At 45.4% G+C, this 24328-nt stretch overlaps 2 protein-coding genes across 3 annotated transcripts; both read left to right on the top strand.

The window, feature by feature from the left end:
• Nucleotides 1–4619: 4619 nt before the first annotated feature.
• Nucleotides 4620–14480, top strand: LOC128779715 (zinc finger protein 154). Of its 2 annotated transcripts, none has more exons than XM_053915663.1 (3): nucleotides 4620–5364; nucleotides 9322–9448; nucleotides 10709–14480. In XM_053915663.1, exons 1-3 carry the CDS (start codon nucleotides 5029–5031, stop codon nucleotides 12202–12204), a joined length of 1959 nt encoding a protein of 652 aa, XP_053771638.1. In that variant the 5' UTR covers nucleotides 4620–5028; the 3' UTR covers nucleotides 12205–14480. The 2 variants fall into 2 exon arrangements, with proteins under 2 accessions (XP_053771638.1, XP_053771637.1); XM_053915662.1 differs by having other exon boundaries at nucleotides 9319–9448.
• A 981-nt stretch (nucleotides 14481–15461) lies between these two features.
• On the top strand, nucleotides 15462–23089 carry LOC112313923 (zinc finger protein 256). Its single transcript, XM_045203608.3, has 3 exons — nucleotides 15462–15747; nucleotides 19439–19565; nucleotides 21261–23089. The coding sequence occupies exons 1-3, from the start codon at nucleotides 15715–15717 to the stop codon at nucleotides 22556–22558; spliced, it is 1458 nt and encodes a 485-aa protein (XP_045059543.2). The 5' UTR covers nucleotides 15462–15714; the 3' UTR covers nucleotides 22559–23089.
• Nucleotides 23090–24328: the final 1239 nt, after the last annotated feature.

Below are 24328 nucleotides of genomic sequence, written 5' to 3'. Positions count from 1 at the left end.
GATTGAGCCTGCAAATCAAAGAAAGGGTCATTGGTTTGATTCCCAGTCAGGGCACATGCCTGGGTTGCAGGCCAGGTTCCCTGGTGTGGTTGCAAGAGGCAACGACACACTGATGTTTCTCTCCCTCCCTTCCCCTCTGTCTAAAAATAAAAATAAAATCTTGAAAAAAGAAAAAGAATTGATTTCATAGAGAGAGACATCAATTTGTTGTTCTACTTATTTATGCATTTATTGGTTGCTTTTTGTATGTATCCTAACCAGACATAGAACCTGCAACCTTGGTGTATCAGGATCTGGCCAACTGAACTAATTGGCCAAGGCCTACTAGTGACTCTTTCAGTCAAAAGGTCACATGATTAAGATATGATATGTGATGAAAATTGTGTTCCTAAATTCATCTGTATTATTCTCTAGTCGACTGGTACAGACTGAGGAAAGGCAACAACTTGCATTGCTTTATAAAAATATCAAGGTACCATTATTAGGAGATGAAGAAAAGGACAGTGGACAAGAAGAGTCCAGTTACCTACTTGCAAAGAATGAAAAGAACCTGGCAAAGTTCATTAATTCAGGTAGAGACTCGACCAGTTTATCTTGTCAGATCCAAAGTCACATGTAATTGAGCTGGCAATGATGGTTTGGTTTGCAAAAGCAAAGTTAAGTGGGAGTTAATAGAACTTGAGGAAAGAAAGATAAATATTTCAGCCACACCTACAGAAATGACCTGTTCTCATTACATTGTGCAGAGTGGTAAACAACTGTATGGTTGCTTGGTTCCTTTTGCAGCAATGTTCCAAAGGTTGACAACAGAGTTCAGGAACAAACTTTTCCCCAAACAAGACATTTTCCTTAAACATACTTATTAAAGTGATATTATTTCCAAGTTTAGAACACAGACAAGTAGGTGTCCCACCGGTACCTTGTGCCTCAATCTGATGTGAAAACTGGTCCAAGCCCACAAAACAGAGGTCACTATCCCAGGTTCAAAGACTCCTGTCTGAGATATGCCTGCCATGCCTGCAAATCATTGTGAGGAGAGGGACACAAACATGCTCATATAAGCCTGATTTTGTAGAAGTTCTGACATTCTTGGATACTTGCTTTAAAAATCTGTAGAGCATGCAGTGTCTAATTCAATCTTATTAACCATACCCTGCATGAAGCTCCTCCCTAACAGCCCCAGACACAAACGTCAGAGAGAGGCTGGTGGGCCAAGAAGAGAAATAACTGATACTTTCTGAGGCAGACAGCCCTTGTTAGACCTTAGAAAAGAATTTTTTCAGTATCTTTTCATGATCGAATTACAACTTTTCTACTTTTTTTTTTTTTACAGATTTTTTTTACTTGTTTTTAGACAAAGTGGAAGGCAGGGAGAAAGAGAGGGAAACATCAGTGTATGGTTGCCTCTTGCACGTCCCCTACTGGCGACCTTGTCTGCAACCCAGGCATGTGCCCTGACTGGGAATTGAGCTGGTGACCCTTTGGTTTTCAGGCAGGTGCTCAATCCACTGAGCCACACCAGCCAGGGCTACATTTTCTTTCTTTTTTTTTTTTTTTGTGGGCATTTATAAAGCTTAAATACAAATTCATAGACACAGACAACAGTATGGTGATTACCAGAGGGGAAGGGTTGGGGTCAGGTAGAAAAGGGTATAAGGGGATAAATGGTGATGGAAGGAGAGTTGACTTGGACTGGTAAACACATAATACCATATACAGATGATGTATTATAGAACCGTACACCTGAAACCTATATCATATTTATTAACCAATGTCACCCCAATAAGTTCAACTAAAAAAAAGCTTCAATACAGAAAATGAGACAATAATTTAAAAATTCAAATTTTCACCATTCTTATCAGACCAGTAACACTCATTATGTCCTGAAAATTCCACTATTTGCATCTGTATTTTTCCATACTTTTTCCCTCAGCTCTTTTTCTCCATTTCTATTTCTCATTTATTTGTATCTAAATAACATTGTGTCTACATTTTAGTTATTAGATCGAAAAGCAGACAATACTTTGAAAGGACAAGATTGAAGAGTGAACAACAGTTAGTAAATGTAATGAAATACTGAATGCTGTGCACCTTGCAAAAGTGGGAAATCTGTGAAAGAAATGAAAGAGCTGGAGGACGTGCTTCCCAGTGTGGAGAAAACAATGGCAGGGATGTCAGACTGAGGATGTGCAAACCCTGAGAAAGGAATACTAGAATAAGACAAAATAAATTCATATGATATAGCAATTCTTGCATCTTAGCTCTCATAGTTCATGAATAATTGTAATTGGGTAGAGAAAAATCCAACTTTGTAAGTGTGAAAGAGAATTGTCAATGTTTCTTTCCTTGATCTTGATCCTAACCAGAAATACAAATAATTTCTTTGGGCAATATCCCAGACTATACTGGGGAGCCATAACTTTCCCACTATCTGCCAATTCTCATAGCTTGTCTCCACTTACATGAAAAGACTAAGAATGCCAACTCAGTACCAGAGTAAAGGGGCCCACCTCACCATTCCATTGCTGATAATTCTCAGAACAATTATATCTCAGGGTTCCAAATCAGGTGAAGGCCCAGAAAGTGGAGAAGCCCGGCTCCACCACACCTCTGTGCCTTTGGAATCCATCAAAGTCTAAGGCAAATCCATCCAGTCATTGGAAGGCAGCATTGTACATACTCCAGGGTTGGTATGGTGGAAATACACTACACACTGTATATGGGTGCCAGCATGAAGACACTGGGTAGCCTTTTAATCAAGTATCAAGTAAACAAGGAGAGGAAAAACATGAATCTTGTCATCCAATGATTGTTGGCATGAATTCAATGCCATCAGGAATTTCCAATTTGGGGTGCAGTGAAGAAGGAACTTTATTCACTACAAAACATTCCAAATGTGATACAGAACAGCTGTCAAAATAGCACAGCTGTAGAACAGCTCTGGGGCCAACCAGCTGCTCTGTAGCTCAGCCAGGCAGCGTGTACTGAGGAGCCAGAGGGGAGCTGGCTTATGTGGACAGGAGTCCCTGCCCTGGTCCCTGATTGGTCTGTCCTCCAATGGAGGATTCCAGATCCTCGCAGTTTGGCCCCAAAGTCACTGTGCTATTTCATCAGACTAGAGCTGCTCTGCATGGCCAGAGAGCTGTACAGCTCTGATGGGGAAAGCTTCAGTACTATTGGTTGAAATAGGTTTCTGGAACTCCACTATAAGGGCTGTCTTAGATGGCAGGAACACAGTGGAGGCAGGCAGTTCAGCACAGGCTTCTCTTTGCAGTTTACGTGAGAGGACCCTGTGAAAAAATGGCTGCTGAGCTCTTTTTAAAAAAAATTTGAGTCCAGTTATCAACCAGGAGCCCATCTTAGTAGGTGTCTTCCCTCCCCTCTCCAGGGTTCACAGTCTTCCGTGCAGATGAACCTTAGCAAAATCACTGTGGTAGGCAGAATTCTAAGATGATCCCCAAGATTTCCACTCCTTTGTGTTAAAAGTTGTATAATCCCCTCCCCTTGCAAATATGACATGTCACTCCCTTGATTAGGCAAAGGTGATAGGTTAGTTGCTCTCTTAATTGTTACAAACTGGAGAGCCATCTCACTGAGTGTTTAGGGGCTGGCTTCCTGCAGGAAAAGGCCTTCATTAACCAACCCAGTGTGAAGACTGAAGGCCTGGTCAGATCTTTTCTGGGAGTGCATAGTCCCTGGCAGAAGTGTGTGTGTGTTTTCTCCAATTCTGCAGTATATACAAAGTGTCTGTGCTAAATAGCTTGATTTTACTGAGGGGGTACAAAACAATAGTTGTAAGTATTGCAAATGGCAAAATGAAATGATGACCTTTAAAAACTTGCCAATTCAAGCCCTGGCTGGTGTGGCTCAGTTGGTTGGGCCTTGGTCAGTTGGATTCCCCATCAGGGAGCATGCCTGGGTTTGCGGGTTTGAGCCTCTACCTGGGCAATGTTTCTCTCTCTAATTTCCTTTCTTCCTAAAAGGAATGAAAAAATGTCCTGGGATGAAGGTAAAAAATAATAATAAAAATTTGCCAATTCAAGAATCCCCAAATTATCCCTAAATTATGTGATTGTGTCTTTTCACAGATGTCACTAAGTGAGATATTCCTTTTTTCACCATCCAATGATACCCAGAGGCAATTCTTCCACCATCTTTGAATCACTACATAGTTGTTACTAATAGTTTTCTAAAACAATTTTCAAAAGTGAGGTGTAGCCCTGGCTGGTGGCTCAGTGGACTGAGTGCCCTCGGACGAACCACAGTTTGATTCCCAGCTGGCGCAGGTGCCTGGATTGCAGGCCAGGCCCCCCATAGGGGGCACACTCAACCACACATTGGCAACCACACATTGATGTTTCTCTCCCTCTTCCTCCCTCCCTTCCCCTCTATCTAAAAATAAACAAATAAAATCCTTAAAAAAAAGTGAGGTATAATTGACATATAACATTGTATTAGTTTTAGGTGTATAATGATTATTTGTATGTATTGTGAAATGATCATAAGTCTAGTTAGCATCTCGCACCTTACATAGTTACAAAAATTAAAAGGTTTCTATAATTTGCATTTTACAAGTGTTATTGTGAGATCATTTCAATTCCTCATGCACTATAGTCCCTTCCCAGCAATGAGATGCAGTCACCGTTTTGATACTAACGTATTCCTCCACGAGTGGACACATTTTGTGACTGAATACAGAATAGGTGCATGTGGATCTGAAAATCTTCGGGAGCATCTGACAGAATCTATTTAGCCTCACAACTTCACGGACTCTGAAATAACATGTCTCCAAACACCTGAGTCGTTTGGTTGCAGACAGTACACCCCAGAAATCTGAGTGCGGCACCTTTAAGAAGGAGCTAAGCCCCTCCTCTATCCTGGGACCCAGACTTTCGGGTTCCCAGCGTCCCTCTTGGCGGTGCGGGGCCTTTTCCACTGGAGGTTCGTGGAAGGCCGGTTAGCGTGGCCTGTGGATGTGGGAATTGGAGTACCCAGATCGCTGCCAGACGTTGGCAGCGACGCCGACCAATGAAAATTCAGAAAAATCCGCCTGAGCCTAATGACCTCCAGCGGGCGGGCGGGCAGCACTTCCGGCCTCCTCTCCGTGGTGGGCAATTTGTCTTCTCTCAGGGTCGACTCACAGCGTCGGAAGCTGTTCAGCCCTGGGTCGGAGGAAACTTGCCGGGACCAAGAGGGCGCCAGGGTCGTTGTGGTCCCCGCCGCACTGACTGGGGTGTGAAGGCTGGGCGACGCCGTTACGCGCCATCTCAGGAAGGAGGACCACGGTGCCCCCTCGCCCGCCGCTCCTGCTCCGTTCCTCACGGAGTCGGTTGGCGGGCGGCTGCACAGCGGCGCCCTGCTGAGGTGAATGCGCTTCCCCCGGGCCCTCCCCCACAATCTCTCCAAGCCCCGCAGCCCAGGCCGGTGTCTGGACCGTGAGGCTCTCGTGGGTAGCGTGACCGGGGTGGGAGAGAGTGACGGGCTGAGGGGGCCGCCCTGTGAATACGCGAAGGGGCGGCTGATCTGGGAGGATCCGGGACCCTGGGATCCTCCAGCCCGCGCGGGGAGCAGAGAGTGAGAGGCGGAATGACAGCTGGGGTGCCAGGCTGGGCTTGTCCCTTATTGTGAGGACTCTAGAAGCCAGGGGACGGGGATTTGAACAAAAAGAGACACCATCTTGGTTAGGGTTTTCTAATGTCCCCAGAGGCCGTTCAGAGGAAAAACAGACTGGAGGGACTGCTGAGTTCCACCAGGCGCTGGGAGGTTGTTCTCTGTTCAGTTCACACTGGATGGTAAGAGACCACAGAAGTTAGACGGCCAGCCTGCCTGACAGGTCACCGGCTCCAGGGCCAGGGCAGGGAGGGTACAGGGAGGTGTGAGTAGGTGGAACCCCTCCAGGGACCCGCATTCCTCTAAGGCCTCTTCAGTACAGGTTCCCTTCGTGCTTATGGAACCACAGGAAGTGCAGAGTGTCACAGACCCTCACTACCCCAGCCCCCCTCTGTGTTCCCCGGATTGTGGTTTCCTGAGATTTTATTTACTTATTTTTAGAGAGGGGAAGGGAGAGAGAAAGAGGGAGAGAAACATCATTGGTTGCCTCTCACTTGTAGCCCAACCAGGGAGTAAGCCTGCAACCCAGGCATGTGCCCTGACCACAAATTGAACCTGCGACCTTTTGCTTTGTGGGCGGACACCCAAGTAACTGAGCCACACTGGTCAGGGCTGCTTTTTTTTTTTTTTTTAAATACAGTTTTTCCTGTGATGGCATCAGAGCTCTTTAATCTTTATTTATTTTGATTTTTAAATTTATTTATTTATTTATTTGTAGATTTGAGAGAGAGGAAGGAAAAGAGAGACAGACATTGATTTGTAGTTCCACTTATTTGTGCATTCATTGGTTGATTCTTGCATGTGCCCTAACTGGACCACCATGTGAACCTAACTGGGGATCGAACCTGCAACCTTGGCATATCAGGACAATACTCTAACCAACAGAACTACCATGCCAGGACAGTTTCCTGGGACTCTTAGTGCCATTTTTCCAGTCCTTGAGTTTGAGGACCATGGAGAAACCCCAAGCCCAGTGTGTTGAGTCTATTTGTGTGGAGTGTATACTGAGGTGTTTCCATTATGGATGACCAATGTAACAGGTGTGGAAAATTAGCCAGGATATGTATATGCTTCGAGAAAAAACTGCTCAGAGGGAGGAAGTGATATTATCCCGACCTTAACAGGATTCTACTGGGTGCACGGTGGAGAACACATTGTGGGCTTGAGGGAGAAGGAAGGAATATTATGATGAGTCTACTACCATCATCCAGGTGGGCCAGAGACGTGGCTCTGTGCGGGGGGAGGGCGGCGGGGGCAGGGGGAGCTCCATCCAGCAGAGCTCTCCTGGCTGCCACGGGTGAGAATAAATCTACCAAGACATGATCTGCTTGGGGAGAAAAGGCTGACCAATCTCTCAGAGGAGAAGGACCTTGAGCCTCTTTCTCAATGAGCTTTTATTGAGTTAAGTTTGCATAGATATACATAGCATGCATGTAAAGTTTACAGATAACATTTCTGGGATCACGGGGGTCCTTTTGAGTTGGGGTCTGGTAAACAGGGTGATGCCAATTGGCCATAAAACCTTGGGAAACAAACTCATTTTGTGTTCAGACCCTTAATATTTAAATTGAGGGCATTCTTAGCAAAGCAGGTTTCACAGGATTTTATGTATTCTTTCTCAGGCCTGATTGCACCCTGCCCCGGAACCTCCCATTCCTGCACAGGACTGCACCCCTCTTTGGCATTGTTTCAGGCCTGAATCAGGTGGGGGAAGCAAGGCAGCCAAGAGATTAGGAGACTTTTTACAGATCAAATGAGGACTCAGGCTATGACAAAGCTGAGGGGTGTGGGTCTTTTGTCCTTCCTCCATAATCCCCTAAATCCTTCCCTGATTGCCCCTTCATGACTGTGCCTGTCTTAGGTTGTTTCTTCCTTGAGGAATCTTACCCATCATTGATTATCCAGCCAAGCAGGGTGAAGTAAAGGGGGCAGAGGCGGTGCCCCCTGCCGGGAGGATAAGTTTTGTCTCCTCGGTGGCTTATGGTCCCAAGGGCCCCTTCCTGTGGGGCCTTTTTGCCTGTTAGTGAGGTCACAGCTCCTGAAACCAGGCAGGACGGTTCCCAGCAGGGGGGTAAGTTTGTTGTTAATTGATTTTACAGAGAGAGAGAGAGAGAAACATTGCTTTGTTGTTCCACTTATATGTGTATTCACTGGTTGTATGTATCCTGAACAGAGATTGAACCCACAACCTTGGCACATCGGGTGGATGTGTTAACCAACTCAGCTATCCAGCCAGGGCTCAGATTCTTCTAGATCAGCGACTTTTACCTTTTTTGTGTGTCTTGGCACACATAAACTAATTACTAAAATTCTGCAGCATACCAAAAAATATAATTTTTCCCAATTTGAAAAAAAAGAAAGGGTATAATTTTGATTCATTCATGGACAGCTATTGTTGTGTTGTGTTGGCTGTTGTCCTTTTTTTATTTTGACAATCTAAGGGAAAAGAGGTCAGTTATTGCATGTTTTAAAAATTCTTGCAGCATACCAATCAAAAATCATTGCTAGATAGGTTAAGGGGATGGGGACGGAAGTTTCTCCTGAGCCCACAGGGTGTCAGTTACTTTAGCTCAGAATTTGCATATAATGGAGACATATCTTGGGGTGGCTCATTCTGAACCCTCACACACATGTGGCTCCATGTAGTTAAGTCTGATGCAAGGTATATAGCAAGACCATCATAGAATGGTTTGGGGCTGCCATTGCTAATGGGAACCATGGAAAATTTCTGGTAATACTGGATCCTGTTTGATTGCTAAGTATACTCTTAGAGGTGGATGTTCTCTTCCAAGTTTTGTGATTAAGTCCTAAACTAAAGGCAAATAGATGTGCTATCCTGATATCTGGTAAAACCAGGATACCCTCAATCGGCCCTTTTGCAAGTTTCTCTCCACCCTCTGCTCTCACAGATATAATCTTGTAGCCTCACAACTCTTGTTAACGGGAGCAGGCACAGTTCCTGCTGATGCCTTTGTGGTGGGTTTTAGTTCCCTACCAACCTACAGAAATACTTAAATAAGTTGGTCACGTCCTCCTACAGGAATTGGGACATGTTACCCTCTCAGTCTCACAAAGACTGCCTCTGGTTGTTCAGTCTTTTCTGGAGTGCAGCCTTCATGTGGCCTTGTGTGCTGTGTGGTGCCCTCCTCTCCCAGGCTGCAAGTATGTGAGATTAATAAAGATGTTGATTGTATCTGTCCAGCATCAGATGCTCTGAGTGTGACCACACACCTAGTGTGGGAATCACACTCTTACCAGCATGAGGAGCTAATTGAAATACAAATGTGGGGGGGTGGGCATTGATTATAGTGTCATGGGCATGTAGCTATGGGGTCTGCAGATATGAGAGGTATGCATTATAAAGAGTGATGTGTGGTTGCACAGGTAGCAAGTCTGGTTGTCTAGGGCACTGCATTGAGAATACCATGGCATTGGCCATACCAGGGGGATTACCTGTGGATGGGGTACATCCTTCTGTGCTAGTCCCACAGCTTAAATACATTATTTGTCAATCTGCTTTTTGCTGCTGATGGCTTTACCCAGTTATCAATGGGCCCATGAAGAGACAGCAGCACCAGTAATACCATGGCCTGGCTTCTCTGCATTGGATTACTTAGGAGAAGGTCTACAGTAGATGTTGGGGTGGGAGGGATATATTTGGCTTCTCAGCAGAGGGGCTGTTTGTGATTTCATCTGTCACCATCATAGCAGGGCCATGTGACCTTTGAAGATGTGTTCATGTGCTTCTCCTGGGAGGAATGGAGGCTACTTGATGAGGCTCAGAGACACTTATACTGTGATGTGATGCTGGAGAACTTGGCACTTATAACCTCACTGGGTAAGATTCTCAGACTTTTTCTCATTACCTTAGCTACTCTCTGCCCTTTCCTTTGACCTAGAGACAAGTCTGTTTTTCCCACATAGGACCATGGACTCTACTTTTTCCCCGTTTCGCTGGGTAGGTATTATGATTAGTGGGGCTGAGGTTTGTGCACCGCCCTCTTCTTGAGCAGCTGCTCAAGACACCTCCCCTACAGTCTTATATGGAGGGTGTCAGGGGCAGAGGTTTTACAGTCACCCTAACAGATCCCACTTTGCTTGCCCTCACCCTGGCCAAGCACCTGATTACCCAGGTTCTGCTCCCTTCCTCTAGCTAACGTTTCCTCAGGCCTGCCTGTGCCAGAAAATGCCATTGCCTATGTGGGCCACAGGCTGTTCTTGCAAGACTCTCCTTTCAAATGCTCTGTGTAGTATTTAGTTTTCTTTCCTATGGGCTATCATGTGCTGGCTTGTTCTTGGCTAGTGCTGTCTGTCTTTTCCTAACTATTGCATTATCCAGGTCTCATATCCTTGGTCATCTAGGGAGTGTGTTAGAAAGTCTTCAGTTATCCCCTGGCTGAATAAGAGTCCAGGCTCAGCAAGATGGGCTCACAGGAAGCCTGGCCCTGAGGAGTGGCACCTGGGGGAGGGCATGATGTAAGTGCTGTGTTCATATCATACCAGATACCTGTTTTGTTGGACTAGTGTTTTAGTGCCAGGGCCTGTGGCCACACACTATTTCTGCACTTTCCTTGCTATTCTTGACACTTGCTAACCTGTCAATGCTATATATATACCTTGTGACTTCTACACCTACATCCAGCCCATGGCTAACTGTTACCTATCTGGACCCTACATCACACCCATTTTTCTCACTGCTTCTTCTGCAGTTGTCTTCAATATTGGCTTACATGATTTGTTTTATGAAGAGTGTACTCATTCTTAAACAGTGTCTGACCAACGGCAGCTGTTTTATAATTCTCTTTGGAGAACCAGGACACAACCTTTTCTATAGCACTCATGTCTCTAGCAAACAAGGTCCTGTTGAAGGTTGTTTGCCTTGGAACAAATTGTATGTCCTTTGTCACGTGAGGCCTCCTCCGTCCTATGATCTGTATAGACCAGTACTTCTGAACAGCCCCATCATCAACCTGAAACCAACTCTTGTTCCAGGTAATCCCATGGACTTGTTCCTGGGTTTGGTAGACACACACGTGCATATTAGCTGCCCCCTCCCACCAAAGTCAGCGTGCATTTCACCAGCATTTCTTGCTTTCAGGTTGTCGCCCTGAAGTGGAGTATCTGGAGGCTCCTTTTGAGCACAGTGTTTCTGCACAAAGAGTGTCACAGATCAGGACTCCCAATGCTGATCTGTCTCCCAAGAAAAGCCAGCCCTGTGAAAAGTTTGGCTTGATCTTAAGTGACATTTTGCATTTGGCTGAGCACCAAGGAACTCATGACAAGCAGCAACTGTACAGGTGTGATGTGTATGGGAGAAAATTACATGTCAGTGCATATCTTTATCAGAAGCACCACGTTGGAGAGAAACCCTTCAGAAGCCATGTGAACAGAGCTTTGTTTGTGAAGAGCTGCAAACTGAATGTGTCAGGGAAGACACTTATCTTCAGAGAGACTGGGAAGGACTTCATGGCCAGCTCTGAATTTCTTCAGCAACAGATCTTTTACACCAAGGAGAAGTCAAACAATGGAGCCAAGTGTGTGGCAGTTTTTCAGAAGAAAAAGGCTCAATTCTCAACTCTCAACAACTGGGAAGAACACATGAAATCCTTCAGCCACTATCACATGCTTGTTCAGCACCAGAGAGTCCTCACTAGAGAAAGTTGTTTTATGTCCCATGGATGTGGGAAATTGTTTAGCAAAAGTGGTAGCCTCATTAGACATCAGAATTTTCCCACCGGAGAAAAAGCTTTTGAGTCTGGGGAATGTGGAACATTATTTAACAAGTCCATGACATTGAACCCTGGAGAGGAAAAACCAGAGAAAGTCCTTATGCATGTACAGAGTGCAGGAAATCAATTTACCAGAAACTCCCACCTCATTGCACATAGGAGAGTTCACACTGGAGAAAGACCTTATGAGTGTGGTGAATGTGGGAAATCATTTAGGTACAAGTCCAACCTCACTGTACACCAAAGAATTCACACCAGAGTAAGGCCTTATGGGTATAGTGAATGTGGGAAATCCTTTAACCAAAAATCCAGGCTCACTTTCCACCAAAGAGTTCACACTGAAGAAAGCCCTCATCAGTACAATGAATGTGGAAAATCCTTCAAACAAAGCTCAAGTATCAGTTTCCATCGGAAAGTTCATACTGCACAAAGGCCTATTGAGTGCAGTGAATGTAGCAAATCTTTTAGCTGCAAATCTAACCTCATTAAACACCTCAGAGTTCACACTGGAGAAAAGCCTTATGAATGTAGGAAATGTGGAAAATCCTTTAGCCAAAGTTCAAGTCTCATTCAACACCAGAGAGTTCACACCAGAAAAAGGCCTTATGAGTGCAGTGAATGTGGGAAAACCTTTGCTGCAAACTCCAATTATATTAAACACAGGAGAATTCACACTAGTGAAAGGCCTTATGTGTGCAGTGAATGTGGAAAACTGTTTTGCCAAATCTCTGCCTTCCATTATCATCAGAGAGTGCACACTGGAGAAAGACCTTATAAGTGCATTGATTGTGAGAAATCCTTTGCTGCATACCTCAGCTTCACTAACCATAGGAGAGTTCACACTAGAGAAAGGCTTTGTAAGTGAAGCAAATGTGGGAAATTCTTGAGGCTAAACCTCTTTGTTCCTTCATCATCATTAGGTCACACTTGTTAGTGGCCTTATGAGTGTGGGGAATGTGAGAAATCCTTTAGTCAAAACTCAAGTCTAAGTACACATCAGAGTTCACACTGGAAAAAACCTTATGAGTGCAGTGACTGTGAGAAAGCCTTCAGCTTTATCTCATTGGAAATCACAAAGTTTACATAAGAAAAGCAGTTTAGATAGGGAATGTGTTAATTCTTTTTCAGTATAATGCTAAGGGAGATCCGTTTTGAAGGTGCCACCTGCCTATATTAAACCTCATACATTTGAACACCTGCATAAATAGGTATATGGGAACTGCATTGCACTTTAAAAAAAAAAAGATTTTATTTTTCAGAGAGAGAGGAAGGGAGGAAGAGGGAGAGAAACATCGATGTGTGAAAGAAACACTGACTGGCTGCCTCTGGCCCACAACCCAGGCATGTGCCCTGACTGGAATTGAACCAGTGACCCGTTGGTTCACAGGCCCGTGCTAAATTCATTGAGCCACACTAGCCAGGGCTGCATTGCACTTTAAATGCACAGTGCCATGGCCAGATTTATGTCACTGCCAGTTCTGTGCAAAAGCCTTTTCACCTCTGCCACTTGGCTGGTGCTCTCATCACTCACCCACCTCAGTGCATCCAGGGAAGGAAACCTTAGCATTCTCCCACACAGTGGAGCGATTTTTTAGAAGCCTGAGCGCTCATTTCTTCCTTTCTGGTAAGTTGGGCCATGGAACTGGTTTATTTTTGGGTCAGACACTCTGCTGGTGACTTGAAAAGAGGGATGACCCTTTACTGGAGTACCATTAGTCTCACGTGGCTATTATGGTGGAACTTTTTATCCTCTTGTCATGAACCTGAGAACAGCCTACCTTTAGTGTGCTGGTTTGTGTGACAATGAAGGAAGGCTTTATTGTTCAGACTCATTCAAGTTTGGAATTGTTTACTCTGTGGTGGTTTAAAAACAAGTGAGTTCTGCCCTGGCTAGTGTGGCTCAGTGGATTGAGTGCCAGCCTGCAAACTAAAGGATCACCGGTTTGATTACCATTCAGGGCACATACCTCAGTTGCGGGCCAGGTCCCCAGTAGGGGTTGTGCAAGAGGCAACCACACGTTGATATTTCTCTCCCTCTTGTTCTCCTTCCATCCCCTCTCTCTAAAAATAAATAAAATCTTTTTTTTTTAAAGGAAGAGAATGGAAGTTTCTGCAAGAGATAAATCTGTCAAAGAACGATTCCACTGCCTCCTTACTCTGCGGAAACCATATGTAAAAGTATTCAAATATTACTGATGTAGTTTCAGTCCTGGGTAGTCATGGGAGTACCCTTCTAGGTGCTGACCTAAGAAGGATCTTGGTGTGAGGAGGTCAGGTGGCCCACAGCCCCTGAGCTCTGCTGCCTTGAGGATGCACTGTAGCCTACTGAAAGAAACCACCCTGGGCACCTTGCTCTCAGCCAGTGGCTGAGCATGGTTTGGTACCAGAGCTGGATAACTAGTCATAGTTTATATTTCCAAAACATATATGTAATGGGTTGTCTCTTTTTAGCTATATAAGAGGATTTTCTTTTCTGCCTTTACAATTTCTTTTTTTAAAAGATTTTATTTACCTTCAGAGAGAGGGGAGGGGAGGGAGAAAGAAACAAAATCCATTGCCTCTCCCAGGCCCCCAACCAGGGACCTGGCCTGCAACCCAGGCATGTGCCCTGACTGGGAATGGAATTGGTGACCCTTTGGTTTACAGGGACCACACCAGTCAGGGCTGCCTTTGCAATTTCTTAACACATTGCCTGTGATATGCATTAAATTCTGGTTTAATGCTTGTTCATTAACTAAAGTTTTCTATCATGCTTAGTGAAATGGATCAGACATGAAGACAAATACCACATGATTTCAGTTATATGTGGAATTTAAAGAACAAACAAGTAAAATATAAACAGTCATAGATGAAACATGGTTACCAGATGGGAGGGGTGTTTAGGGTAGCTGGGTGAAAAAAGTGAAGGGATTAAGAAGTACAGGTTGCGAGTTTTGAAATAGACACCACAATGTAAAGTACAGCATAGGGAATATGGTCAATAATAATGTGATAACTGTGTACGGTGCCAGGTGGGTACTGGAAATATCACAGTTATCACTTCGGAAATTACCTAAATGTCTAGTCACTATGTTATATACCTTAAACTAATATGAAATACCCTATTGAATGTCAACTGTAATTGAAAAAAATTAAAAAGTGTTTTCTATCACTACTACCTCTGATGAGAGGGTTTCTGGGTTCCAAAATTTTATTTACCCAGCATTCACTGTCAAACACTGCCAGAAACAAACTTCAATCACCCATTTCATCAATATCTAGTGTACAGGATTATAGGGAAGGGTGATCAGTTCAACAGTCTTAGAGACTTAATAAGCCACTCTAGCATGTGCCAAATTCTAATGAAAAAATGACTCCGTAAATTCCACAAGCAGTAAGAATAAAAATGATAAAAACAGAACTTCAGCCCTGGCCTGTGTGGCTCAGTGGATTGAGTGCCCGCCTGTGAACCGAAGGGTCCATGTTTGATTTCCAGTTAGGGCACATGCTTGGGTTGCCTGCCAGGTAGTGGGGTGGGCGTGAGTGCGCATGGGAAGCAACCATACATTGATGTGTCTCTCCTTTTTCTCTGTCCCTTCCCCTCTAAAAATAAGTATTTTTTAAACAAAACCCAACATTATTAACGTACAAAGGTGGCTTAGCATTCAGTCTTGTAGAAAATTTTCAACAATAATATATTTTTTTAAGAAATAACAAGACAAAGGAAAAGTACCTTGAGCTTTTTTATTTTATTTTTTTCAATTACAGTTGAAATTTATTATTTCATATTAGTTTCAAATGTGCAGTGTAATGCCTGGACATTCATATAACTTACAAAGTTACTACCCCATAAGTCTAGCATCCACCAGACACCGTCATAGTTATCACAATATTATTGATTGTATTTCCCAAACTGCACTTTACATCCCCGTGAGAACTTTGAGTTTGTAGGGGCGGCAGATTGCGGGAAGACAAGTATTTGGTAACAACGCCGACCGTCTAAGTTTGTTCCGAACGGAGAACACCACACTAGGCGGCCTGCAGTGCGTAGAGAACTACATTACCCGGAAGAATCCGCGTAGAGAGGCCGCGTTAGCAGCCAATGAGGGGCTAAGTGAGGCATTTCTGGGGGGCGGGCCTAACGCGTCCAGGCGGGACTTCCGGCTTATTCAGTCAGGCGGCTATTCCCGCCGCACTCACTGACGGCGCCTGACCGCTGGGTTGATCCTGAGGTGACAGCACCGAGAAGGCGCGAGAGTCGCGGTTCCCTCAGCTTAGACGCGGGTCTCAATCTCGGTGATACCGTCTGGGTGACCCTCGCCTCGAACCTGGACGAGGACCACGGTGCGCGGGGCAGCCTCCTCACTCGCCGCTCCCGCCCCGCCCTCAGAATCCGATGGCGGCGGCTGGGCTTGGGCGCCCGGCTGAGGTGAGTGCGCGGCCCCCGGGCCTTCACCCCTCACCCCATCGAGCCCTGCAGCCTGGGTGCGGGACGTCGGTCACGCCTTGCAGCCCAGGCCCCGGCGGTACGGACCGTGAGGCGCTCCGGAGTGACACACGATGTGACGGGAGTGGGAGAGGGTGACGGGCTGAGGGTCCGCCGGGTAAAGACGCGCAGGGGCGGTTGAGCCGGGAGGATCCGGGACCCTGGGATCCTCCTGCCCGCGGGTAGCCGAGAGTGCGTGGCGGAGTGACAGCTGGAGTAGCAGGCTGGGCCTGTACTTTATTGTGAGGCAATAGAAGCCTCACAATAGACGGGGGTTGGGGCGGGGGTTCAAACGACCCCAAAGGCCATTCAAAGCAAGAAGAGACCGGATCAGGTGATGGGCACATTGAGGCACTGGGAGGTTGAATCCCTGTTCTAAGATCTCAGTGCCGGTTAACAGGACACTGAGCGCCGAGTACGGAGGTGAGACAGCCAGCGCGAGGTCACTGGGCTTCGGGGTCAGGAAGGGGGACCCAGGAAGGGAGCTCTGTGAACCCACCAAGGACCGATCTCTCTGAGGCATCCCTCTAGTACAGATTCCCGTGCCTGCGGAAGTGCTTTCGGAAGCACAGGAAGTAAAGGATGTTCCAGACCCTCAGTGGCCTTGAGCTCTACCTACTTACATTTTTCTCTGGATGGTTTTTTCTTAAGAGTCTTTTCTTTAAAATTATAGTTCACATAAAAGATTTTGTTAGTTTCAGGTGTGTACAACATAATGACTCAATATCTACCTGGAGCCTTTTGTTTTAATCCTCACCCAAGGATATGTTTATTGATTTTAGAGAGAACATGAATTGGTCGCTTCCCAAATGTGCCCCAGCTAGGGATCAAACCCACAATTTAGGTATGTGCCCTGACTGCAGATTGAAACCACAACCTTTTGGCATACTGTACTGTATGCCACCGACTGAGTCACCCTGCCAGAGCACTGCATAGAGTGTTAAGTGCCATTCCTCCTGTACTTTGGTCTGGAGATCTTGGAGAAACCTCAGTCCTAGAGTTGTAAGTCCTTGTCAGGCTTTATACAGACATGTTCCTGTAAGTGGCACCAATGTAAAAAGTGTGGAGGGTTATATCAGGCACTAGTACCAGGATGTGCAGGTGCTCACAGGTGTAACTCACCTGGGAGTGCTCAGGAAACCACAGCTCTGTCTTATTTTTTTTATGTGGGAACAAACAGCAGGGTTGCAGGAGTTGGTACTAGAATGGCTGCGTGAGAGTTGGATGTATATTCTGGAAGTAACTGGAGTTTTGGATTAGAGGCAGGAGGTGGTCTTTAAAGATCTTCCCAGCCTCCATCTGGCTGTACGGTGGCAGCAAACTGTGGGGGTGAGGCAGGAGAAAATAAGGTCAGGCTAGAGGCTACTACTGACTCCGGGTGAATATTAATGGACCAGAATGCTAGCTTAGCGAAAGTGGCTGGACTCTGGATGCATATTTGAAAAAGGGTCAACTAGATTTTCTAATGTAGAGGGAGAGGTGGTGAAACATAGGATTCAGTTGTGACCGCTGTGTTCAGGACTTGTAGGAATAGATGCTCCATCATCCAAGTTGGGGGAGATTATAATAGGAGAGGAATTCACTGAAGGTATCAAGAGCTCTGCTTTGGCCATGTTAAGAGGCTGAGGTGTTTCTGAGACCAAGTGGAGACATGACTTTCCAGCTAGTCTGGAAATCTGGGGAGGGTTCTCAATGGAAACATCCACAATGTGGATACTTTGTGGACTCAGGTGAGTAAGCTGTGTTCACACTTAAAAGGAATAATCTTCAGGTTATGAAGTCAAAGTTTTTAGGGGGGGCAGGTTGAGGAGGGTGGAGTCTGTGAACTAGGTCTCTTGCTTGAGTACCGGGTGGTAAATTTCAGGTGAGGCAGTGAAGTGGCCATGAAAGGAGGACATATTGAGGTCTGTATAGTCTGGCAGGTGACCAGGGCCTTTCAAGGGAATAATGGACATGAGATGGATACAGAGGCCTAGGAGTGATTGAATCAAGATGACATTTAGGCCAGAGCTAGTGTTTTTTCTCCATGCTCTTCACCAGGCAAGATTTTGTGGCAGTTTTGATGGGGCAGGGTGTTTTGTTCATCCTGAAGGATAAAGCCAGGGGCACATAGGGTCATCTGTGAGAGTCACTAGGCATGAAGTGGCCTTAGAATGAGGTTAGGTGAGCAGAGGAAATTTTTACTACTAACAGACAGCAAGTGCAGCACAGAAGTGGAAGAGGGTCATGGGTGTGTGTGTGAGATCCACACATGATTCTCTGTGGCTGAGTCTGAGGGCAAGGAACCAAGGCAAACAATGAAGCCTTTGGAAGCATTTGGAGTTGCCACCACTCATGGGAGCAATGGGAGGTCTGTAGTAGTATTGGATCCTGTTTGAATTTGCTGATCTTACCCTGGATGTTGACTTTAAATTGTAGTGTAAGACCTAACATGAAGTCCCAATGTTACGTGTTGCCTTGACATCTGGTGAAACCTGGAGGGCCTCAAATGGCCTGCGTGCAAGTTCCTTTCCCCAGTCTAGCCAAGCAATTCTTTTTAGTGAGGATACCAGACCCAGTTCCTTCTTTTCCCTTTGTATTAGGTTTTAGTTCTCTACCAGCCCATGGAGTTATTCATACCAACCAGTGGCATCATCCTGCTGGAACCCAGGGGCACCTCACCATCTCAATACTACAAAGCTTGCATTCTACATCCCTGGTTGTTCACTGTTTTCCATAGTACAACCCCATGACCCTAGCCAGTGTGGCAAAGTTGGTTGGAGTGTCATCCCATAACTAAAAAGTTGCAGGTTCAATTCCCAGTAAGGGCACATACCTAGGTTGCGATGTTCCATCCCCCATCCCAGTGCACATACAGTCCTCAGATGGCTGCTTATGGGAAGCAACCAATTGATGCATCTCTCTTGCATGGATGTTTCTCTCTCTCTTTCTCTCTCTAAAAAGCAATGAAAGAATATCCTCAAGTGAGGGTTAAAAACAACAACAACAAAAAAAGCCATAGTACAACCCCATGTAGCCCTGTGTGGTGTCCTCCCCTCCCAGGCTGTGAATGTATGTGATCGATTAAACTGCTGACCATCTCATCTCTCCAGTGTCAGGTATCATATGTTTGGTTTTTCCCATAACCCTAGGGCAGGATCCTATCCTCAGCAGTGTGGTGGAGGGGAGAGGTCATTAAATTATAGTAACACGTGGGGAGACTAGGGAAATGGCTATGGTATGGGTCAGTGAGATGGTGGTGTCAGTGGGCCTGTGGCTGTGCTGTCCAGAGGTGTGATAGATGTGCAGTCTAAAGACTTGTGTGCTCTTGGAGCAGAAGTATGTTTGATTGCCCCAGGGCCCTTGTATTGACACTTGCATGACCTTGGCCATCTCAGAGGAATTGCCTGGTGGGAGCTGGTGGAATCCTCTATACCAGGCTCACAGATATCTATTGGTTCACCTGCCTGTTGTTACTGATGGCTGGACTTCAAGACCAATGAGTTCCAAAAGTGTCCTTGCCACCAGGGCCTGGTTTTTCCACTGAGTTAAGGAGCTTGGGATGAGAATGGGCATGGGTCAAATAGAAGTGGGAAGAGATTGTAGGTCCTTAGAAAGGGGCTATTTTTGGTTTCATCTGTCCCCATTATGATAGGGCAGTGTGACCTTTGATGACGTGGCTGTGTACTTCTCCTGGGAGGAATGGGATCTCCTTGATGAGGCTCAGAGACGCCTGTACCAGGATGTGATGCTGGAGAACTTGGCACTTATAACCTCCCCGGGTAAGATCCTCACACCCACCTCTGTCTTCTGAGCTAGTCTCTGCCCTTTTGTTTTCCCCAGAGAGTTCTGTCTGTCTCACATAGGACCATGAGCACTGCTTTCTTTCACAGTTTCCTGGGTAGGTACTGTGATTGATTGGACTAAGGTGTGTACACTGCCCTTTTCTTGAATATTCCCAACATCTGCCTCCCCAAAAGTTTACCATGGAAGGTTCCGGGGTCAGTCATCTTGCAGTCACTATATAGATTCCACCTTGCTTGCCGTCGCCTTAGCCAAGCAGATTTGTTCAGATGCAGATCAACTCTCTACCCAAAGGTTGACTTCTTTCCTCTTGCTAACATTTTTTGATACCTACCTGTGCTAGGAATTATCGTCAGTTACATTGTCACTGCTTGTGTGGTTCATGCAGTGTTCTTGTAAGACCTTCCTCAGAAATTGTCTTTGTAGTATTTAGTTTTCTCTCCTGTGGCTGTCATGTGCTGAGTTCTTCGTTTCTGCTCACTTCTTTTACTTCCCTGAGTACTTGCATCATGTGGGTGCCATGTAGTTGCTCATCTTGGGAGTAGAATGGTGAGCCCTTGGTTGTTCTCAGGGTGGGTATGAGTCTACCTATAGAAAGATGGGCTCAGAGGGAGCCTGGTCCTGGGGAATGGCTTCCTGGCGAGAGGACATGATGTCAGGGTTGTGTTGAAACCATACCGTCCCCTATTCTGTTGGACTCTTATCTTAGTTCCCAAGCCGGTGGCTACATTTTATTTCAGCCTTTCCATTTCCATTCTTGACACTTTGCGCACTAATAATTCTTCCACATGTCACTTCTCCTCTTACAGCCTGTGGGCTCATCCTCACTCGTCTGACTCCACATCTCACTCTTTTTTCATGCTGCTCCATTGGCAGTGTTCTCCAACATTGCCTTTTTGCATATTATGTCGTGATGTGCACACATACTCTTAGGCAGTCATTGAACACCTGCTGCTCTGGTGCAGTTGGATATTTTTTAATTTTTTATCCATACCTGAGGACATTTTTTCATTACTTTTAGATGGGGGGCAGGGTGGGGAGAGAGAGAAAAAGAGAAATAATGATTGGTTGCCTCTCGTAGGCTCCCCGACTGGGGATTGAACCCACAGCCTAAGCATGTTCCCAGACAGGAATGGAGCCCATGACTGTTTGGTGTTCAGGATGATGCTTCAACCAACTGAGCCACATTGGCCAGGGCATGGATATTCTTTACCCTGGACACACCCTTCTGCACAGCACTCATGGGCCAGCTATAGATAAGATCCTGCTTAATGTTTTCAAACAAATAAATAGTAGCCCCTGCCTTCACCTTGTGATGTCTGCTTCCCCATTTGTGCTCTTCATAGCCTAGTACTTTTCTACTCAGCATTTAGGTGTTACCCACCAGCAGATAGGTCCTGCTAAAATTTGTTTACAGAGCAATGAGTTGTAGATCCTGTCTCTCCTCCCTGTGCTCTGTACTTGGTGGTGTCCTTCACTTCACGAGGCTTCCCATAGTCTGATTTATAGCCCAGTAATCTGATTTACTGCTAAGTAATCCTCCCCTGAACCCAGGTCCAAGCTCCTGCACACATTGCATGGACTCTCCTGATTGTTTCAAACACTCACTTGTGTCCAGGCTGCCCCTCCCGCCACAGTCAACATGCGCTTTACCAGTGTTTCTTTTCTTTTAGGTTGTTGGTATGGGGCAGAGGATGAGGCACCTGAGCAGAGTGTTTCTGTAGAAAGAGTGTCACAGGTCAGGATTCCCAAGGCAGGTCTGTCTTCCCAGAGGGCCCACCCATGTGACAAGTGTACCCCGGTGTTGAAAGACATTTTGCTGTCAGCCGAACATCAGGGAATGCATCATGGACAGAAGCTGTGCAGGCTGGGCCCGTGTGGGAAACAATTATATTTCAGTGCAAACCTCCCTCAGCACCAGATGCAAAACATTGGAGAGAAACCCTTCACAATCAATGTGAACAGAACCTCCATTGGGAATGACTGCAAATTTCACGTGTCTGGGAAGCTCTTTACCTGTGGGGAGATTGGGAAGGACTTCTTGGCCACTTCAGGATTTCTCCAGGTACAAACCACTAATACTGAAGAAAATTCAAACACTGGAACCAACTCTGTGGCAGCCTTTCCCAAGCAAAAAACTTACCCTCAAGAATGTATGAAAGCTTTGAGGTGCAAATACAAAGTTATTCATCACCAGAGAGTTCTCAGTAGAGAAAGATGTTACATATGCAGTGAATGTGGGAAATCCTTTAGCCAAAGCTACAGTCTCATTAGACATTGGAGAGTTCACACAGAAGAAAGGCCCTATGAGTGCAGGGAATGTGGGAAATCCTTTAGCAAAAGCTGTACTCTCAGTAACCATCAGAGAGTTCACACTGGAGAAAGGCCTTATTTATGTAGAGAATGTGGGAAAACCTTTACCCATAGCTCTAATCTCATGAAACACCAGAGAGTTCACACTGCAGAAAGGCCTTATGAGTGCAAGGAATGTGGGAAATTCTTTATCTACAGGTCCATTCTCTTAGAACACCAAAGAGTTCACACTGGAGAAAGGCCTTATGAATGCAGTGAATGTGGAAAGTCATTTAGCCAAAGATCCCACCTCAATAACCATGGGAGAATTCACACTGGGGAAAGGCCATATGAATGCTGTGATTGTGGGAAATCCTTTAGCCATAGCTCTAGCCTCATTAAACACCAGATAGTTCACAGTGGAGAAAGGCCGTATGAGTGTGGAGAATGTGGAAAATCCTTTTACCAAAATTCTGGCCTCATTCAACACCAGAGAGTTCACACTGGAGTCAGGCCTTATGAATGTGGAGAATGTGGAAAATTATTTAGTAACAAGTCCAACCTCAATAAACATTGGAGAGTTCACACTGGAGAAAGGCCTTATGAGTGCTGTGAATGTGGGAAATCTTTTAGCCAAAGCTCTAGTCTCATTCAACACCAGAAGGTACATACTAGATAATGGCCTTATGAGTGATGTTATGAATCAAATGTTTATGTGCCCCACAATTCGTTTTTTGAAATCCTATCCCCTAATGTGATAGTGTTAGGAGGTAAGGTTTTGGGAGGTACTTATGATGAAAATTGGTCATTAGGGTACAACCGTAATGAATTTAGGATTAATGTCCTTGTAAGAGTTGGGAGAAAGCTTGCTTCCTCTATCTGCTATGGGAGGACCCTTTGAGAAGATGGTCCATGAATGAGGATGCTGGTCGTTACTGGACACTGGACCTGACCACATGGGGACCATGATGTCAGATGTCCAGCCTTCGGAATTGTGAGAAGTAAATTTCCATTGTTTATAAGCACCCCAGTTTATTATATTTTATAGCAGCCCAAGCTAAGACAACTGTGCAGAATATGGGTAATCCTTTAGGGAAAGACACAGTCTCATAAAAATCAGAGAATTCACAGTGGAGTAAGGCCTTTTGGGGTTCAGTGAATGTCACAATCCCTTTAGCCAGTCATCTGTCTTCATTCCACACTTCAGAGTTTGCACTGCCAAAAAGCTCTAAAATAGCAGAGAATGTGATATTTCTTGGCTTAGGATAATTACACTGGAGGAGAACCTTTGTGAGGCAGTCGTTTACGTGGACTGAACTTCGTTCATCTGAATGTCCACAGTGGGGTGATTTCCCATATGTCCCAGCTACTTGGAAAATGTTTGGAAGCTGCATTGTGCTTTCTAACGTCCCCGGACTCCTGGCTGGATTTAAGTCACTGCCAATTTCTCTGGCAGAAGTAATTTCACCTCTGTCACCTGGCCAGTCCCCACAATGTACATCAGTCAACACCCCACATGCTTAGGGAAGCTGCTTTGTGTTCTCACATTGCTTGAAAGTGATGGGTAAATGGAATCCCCAGGGATGCTCATTTCCTCCTAACTTAGGGCATGGGTGTGACCCAGTGTTGGCCCAGAGTACCTGATCTGAGTTCTGGTGGTGTCTTGCAAATAATGACTACATGTCTTAGGAATATTGGTGTCACATGAGGCTTGCAATAAGTCTTTGCAGTTTCAAACTCACCAACCCAGGAGTTGTGTGCCACACTTTCTTTGGTTTATGCAATAATAAACAGACCTGTTGGTTTAATTACTTTTAAATTTGGTGTTCTTTTACTTTGTGGGGTGATTTCAAAGCAGAAACAAGGTCTGCCAGCATGAAGGGGTGAACAGATTTCATTGGATCCCAAGCTTTGTGGGTTTTTTTAAATTTTTATTGTTACTCAATTACAGTTGTATGCCTTTTCTCCCTATCCCTCCACTCCACGGCAGCCAAACCCACCTCCCTCCCCCGCCTCCACCCTCCCACTTGATTTTGTCCATGTGTCCATTATAGTAGTTCCTGTCCAAGCTTTTTGTTTTAAAGAAGTCAGTATAATTACAAATGAATGCGTGAATAAAGCTGTCCAATTTCCTCTTGTGTTATGATCCAAAGCCTTTGTTATGGCTGAGTTTTGTATTCCAATATTCCTATGTTAAAGTCCTCACCCTCAGCACTTCAAAATGTGACTGTGTTTGGACATAGCATTTTAAAAGAGACACCAGTCAAACCTCGGTTCTCCAAAGTCTTCCATCTTGAACAGTTTGATTCTTCACCAAGTTCATGGGAAAAAATGTCTCAGTTGTCAAGCAAAACTTCGATTCTTGTCCTGACAGCCCTTTCATGCTGATCATGTATAATCAATCACGTGTTTCTCAGGCAACAGGCAAAGGAGAGAATGCACGAGTTTG

This window comes from Desmodus rotundus, chromosome 12 (genome assembly GCF_022682495.2).
Source record: "Desmodus rotundus isolate HL8 chromosome 12, HLdesRot8A.1, whole genome shotgun sequence".
Lineage (NCBI taxonomy): Eukaryota > Metazoa > Chordata > Mammalia > Chiroptera > Phyllostomidae > Desmodus > Desmodus rotundus.
This window is presented reverse-complemented; position numbering and strand designations above follow the sequence as displayed.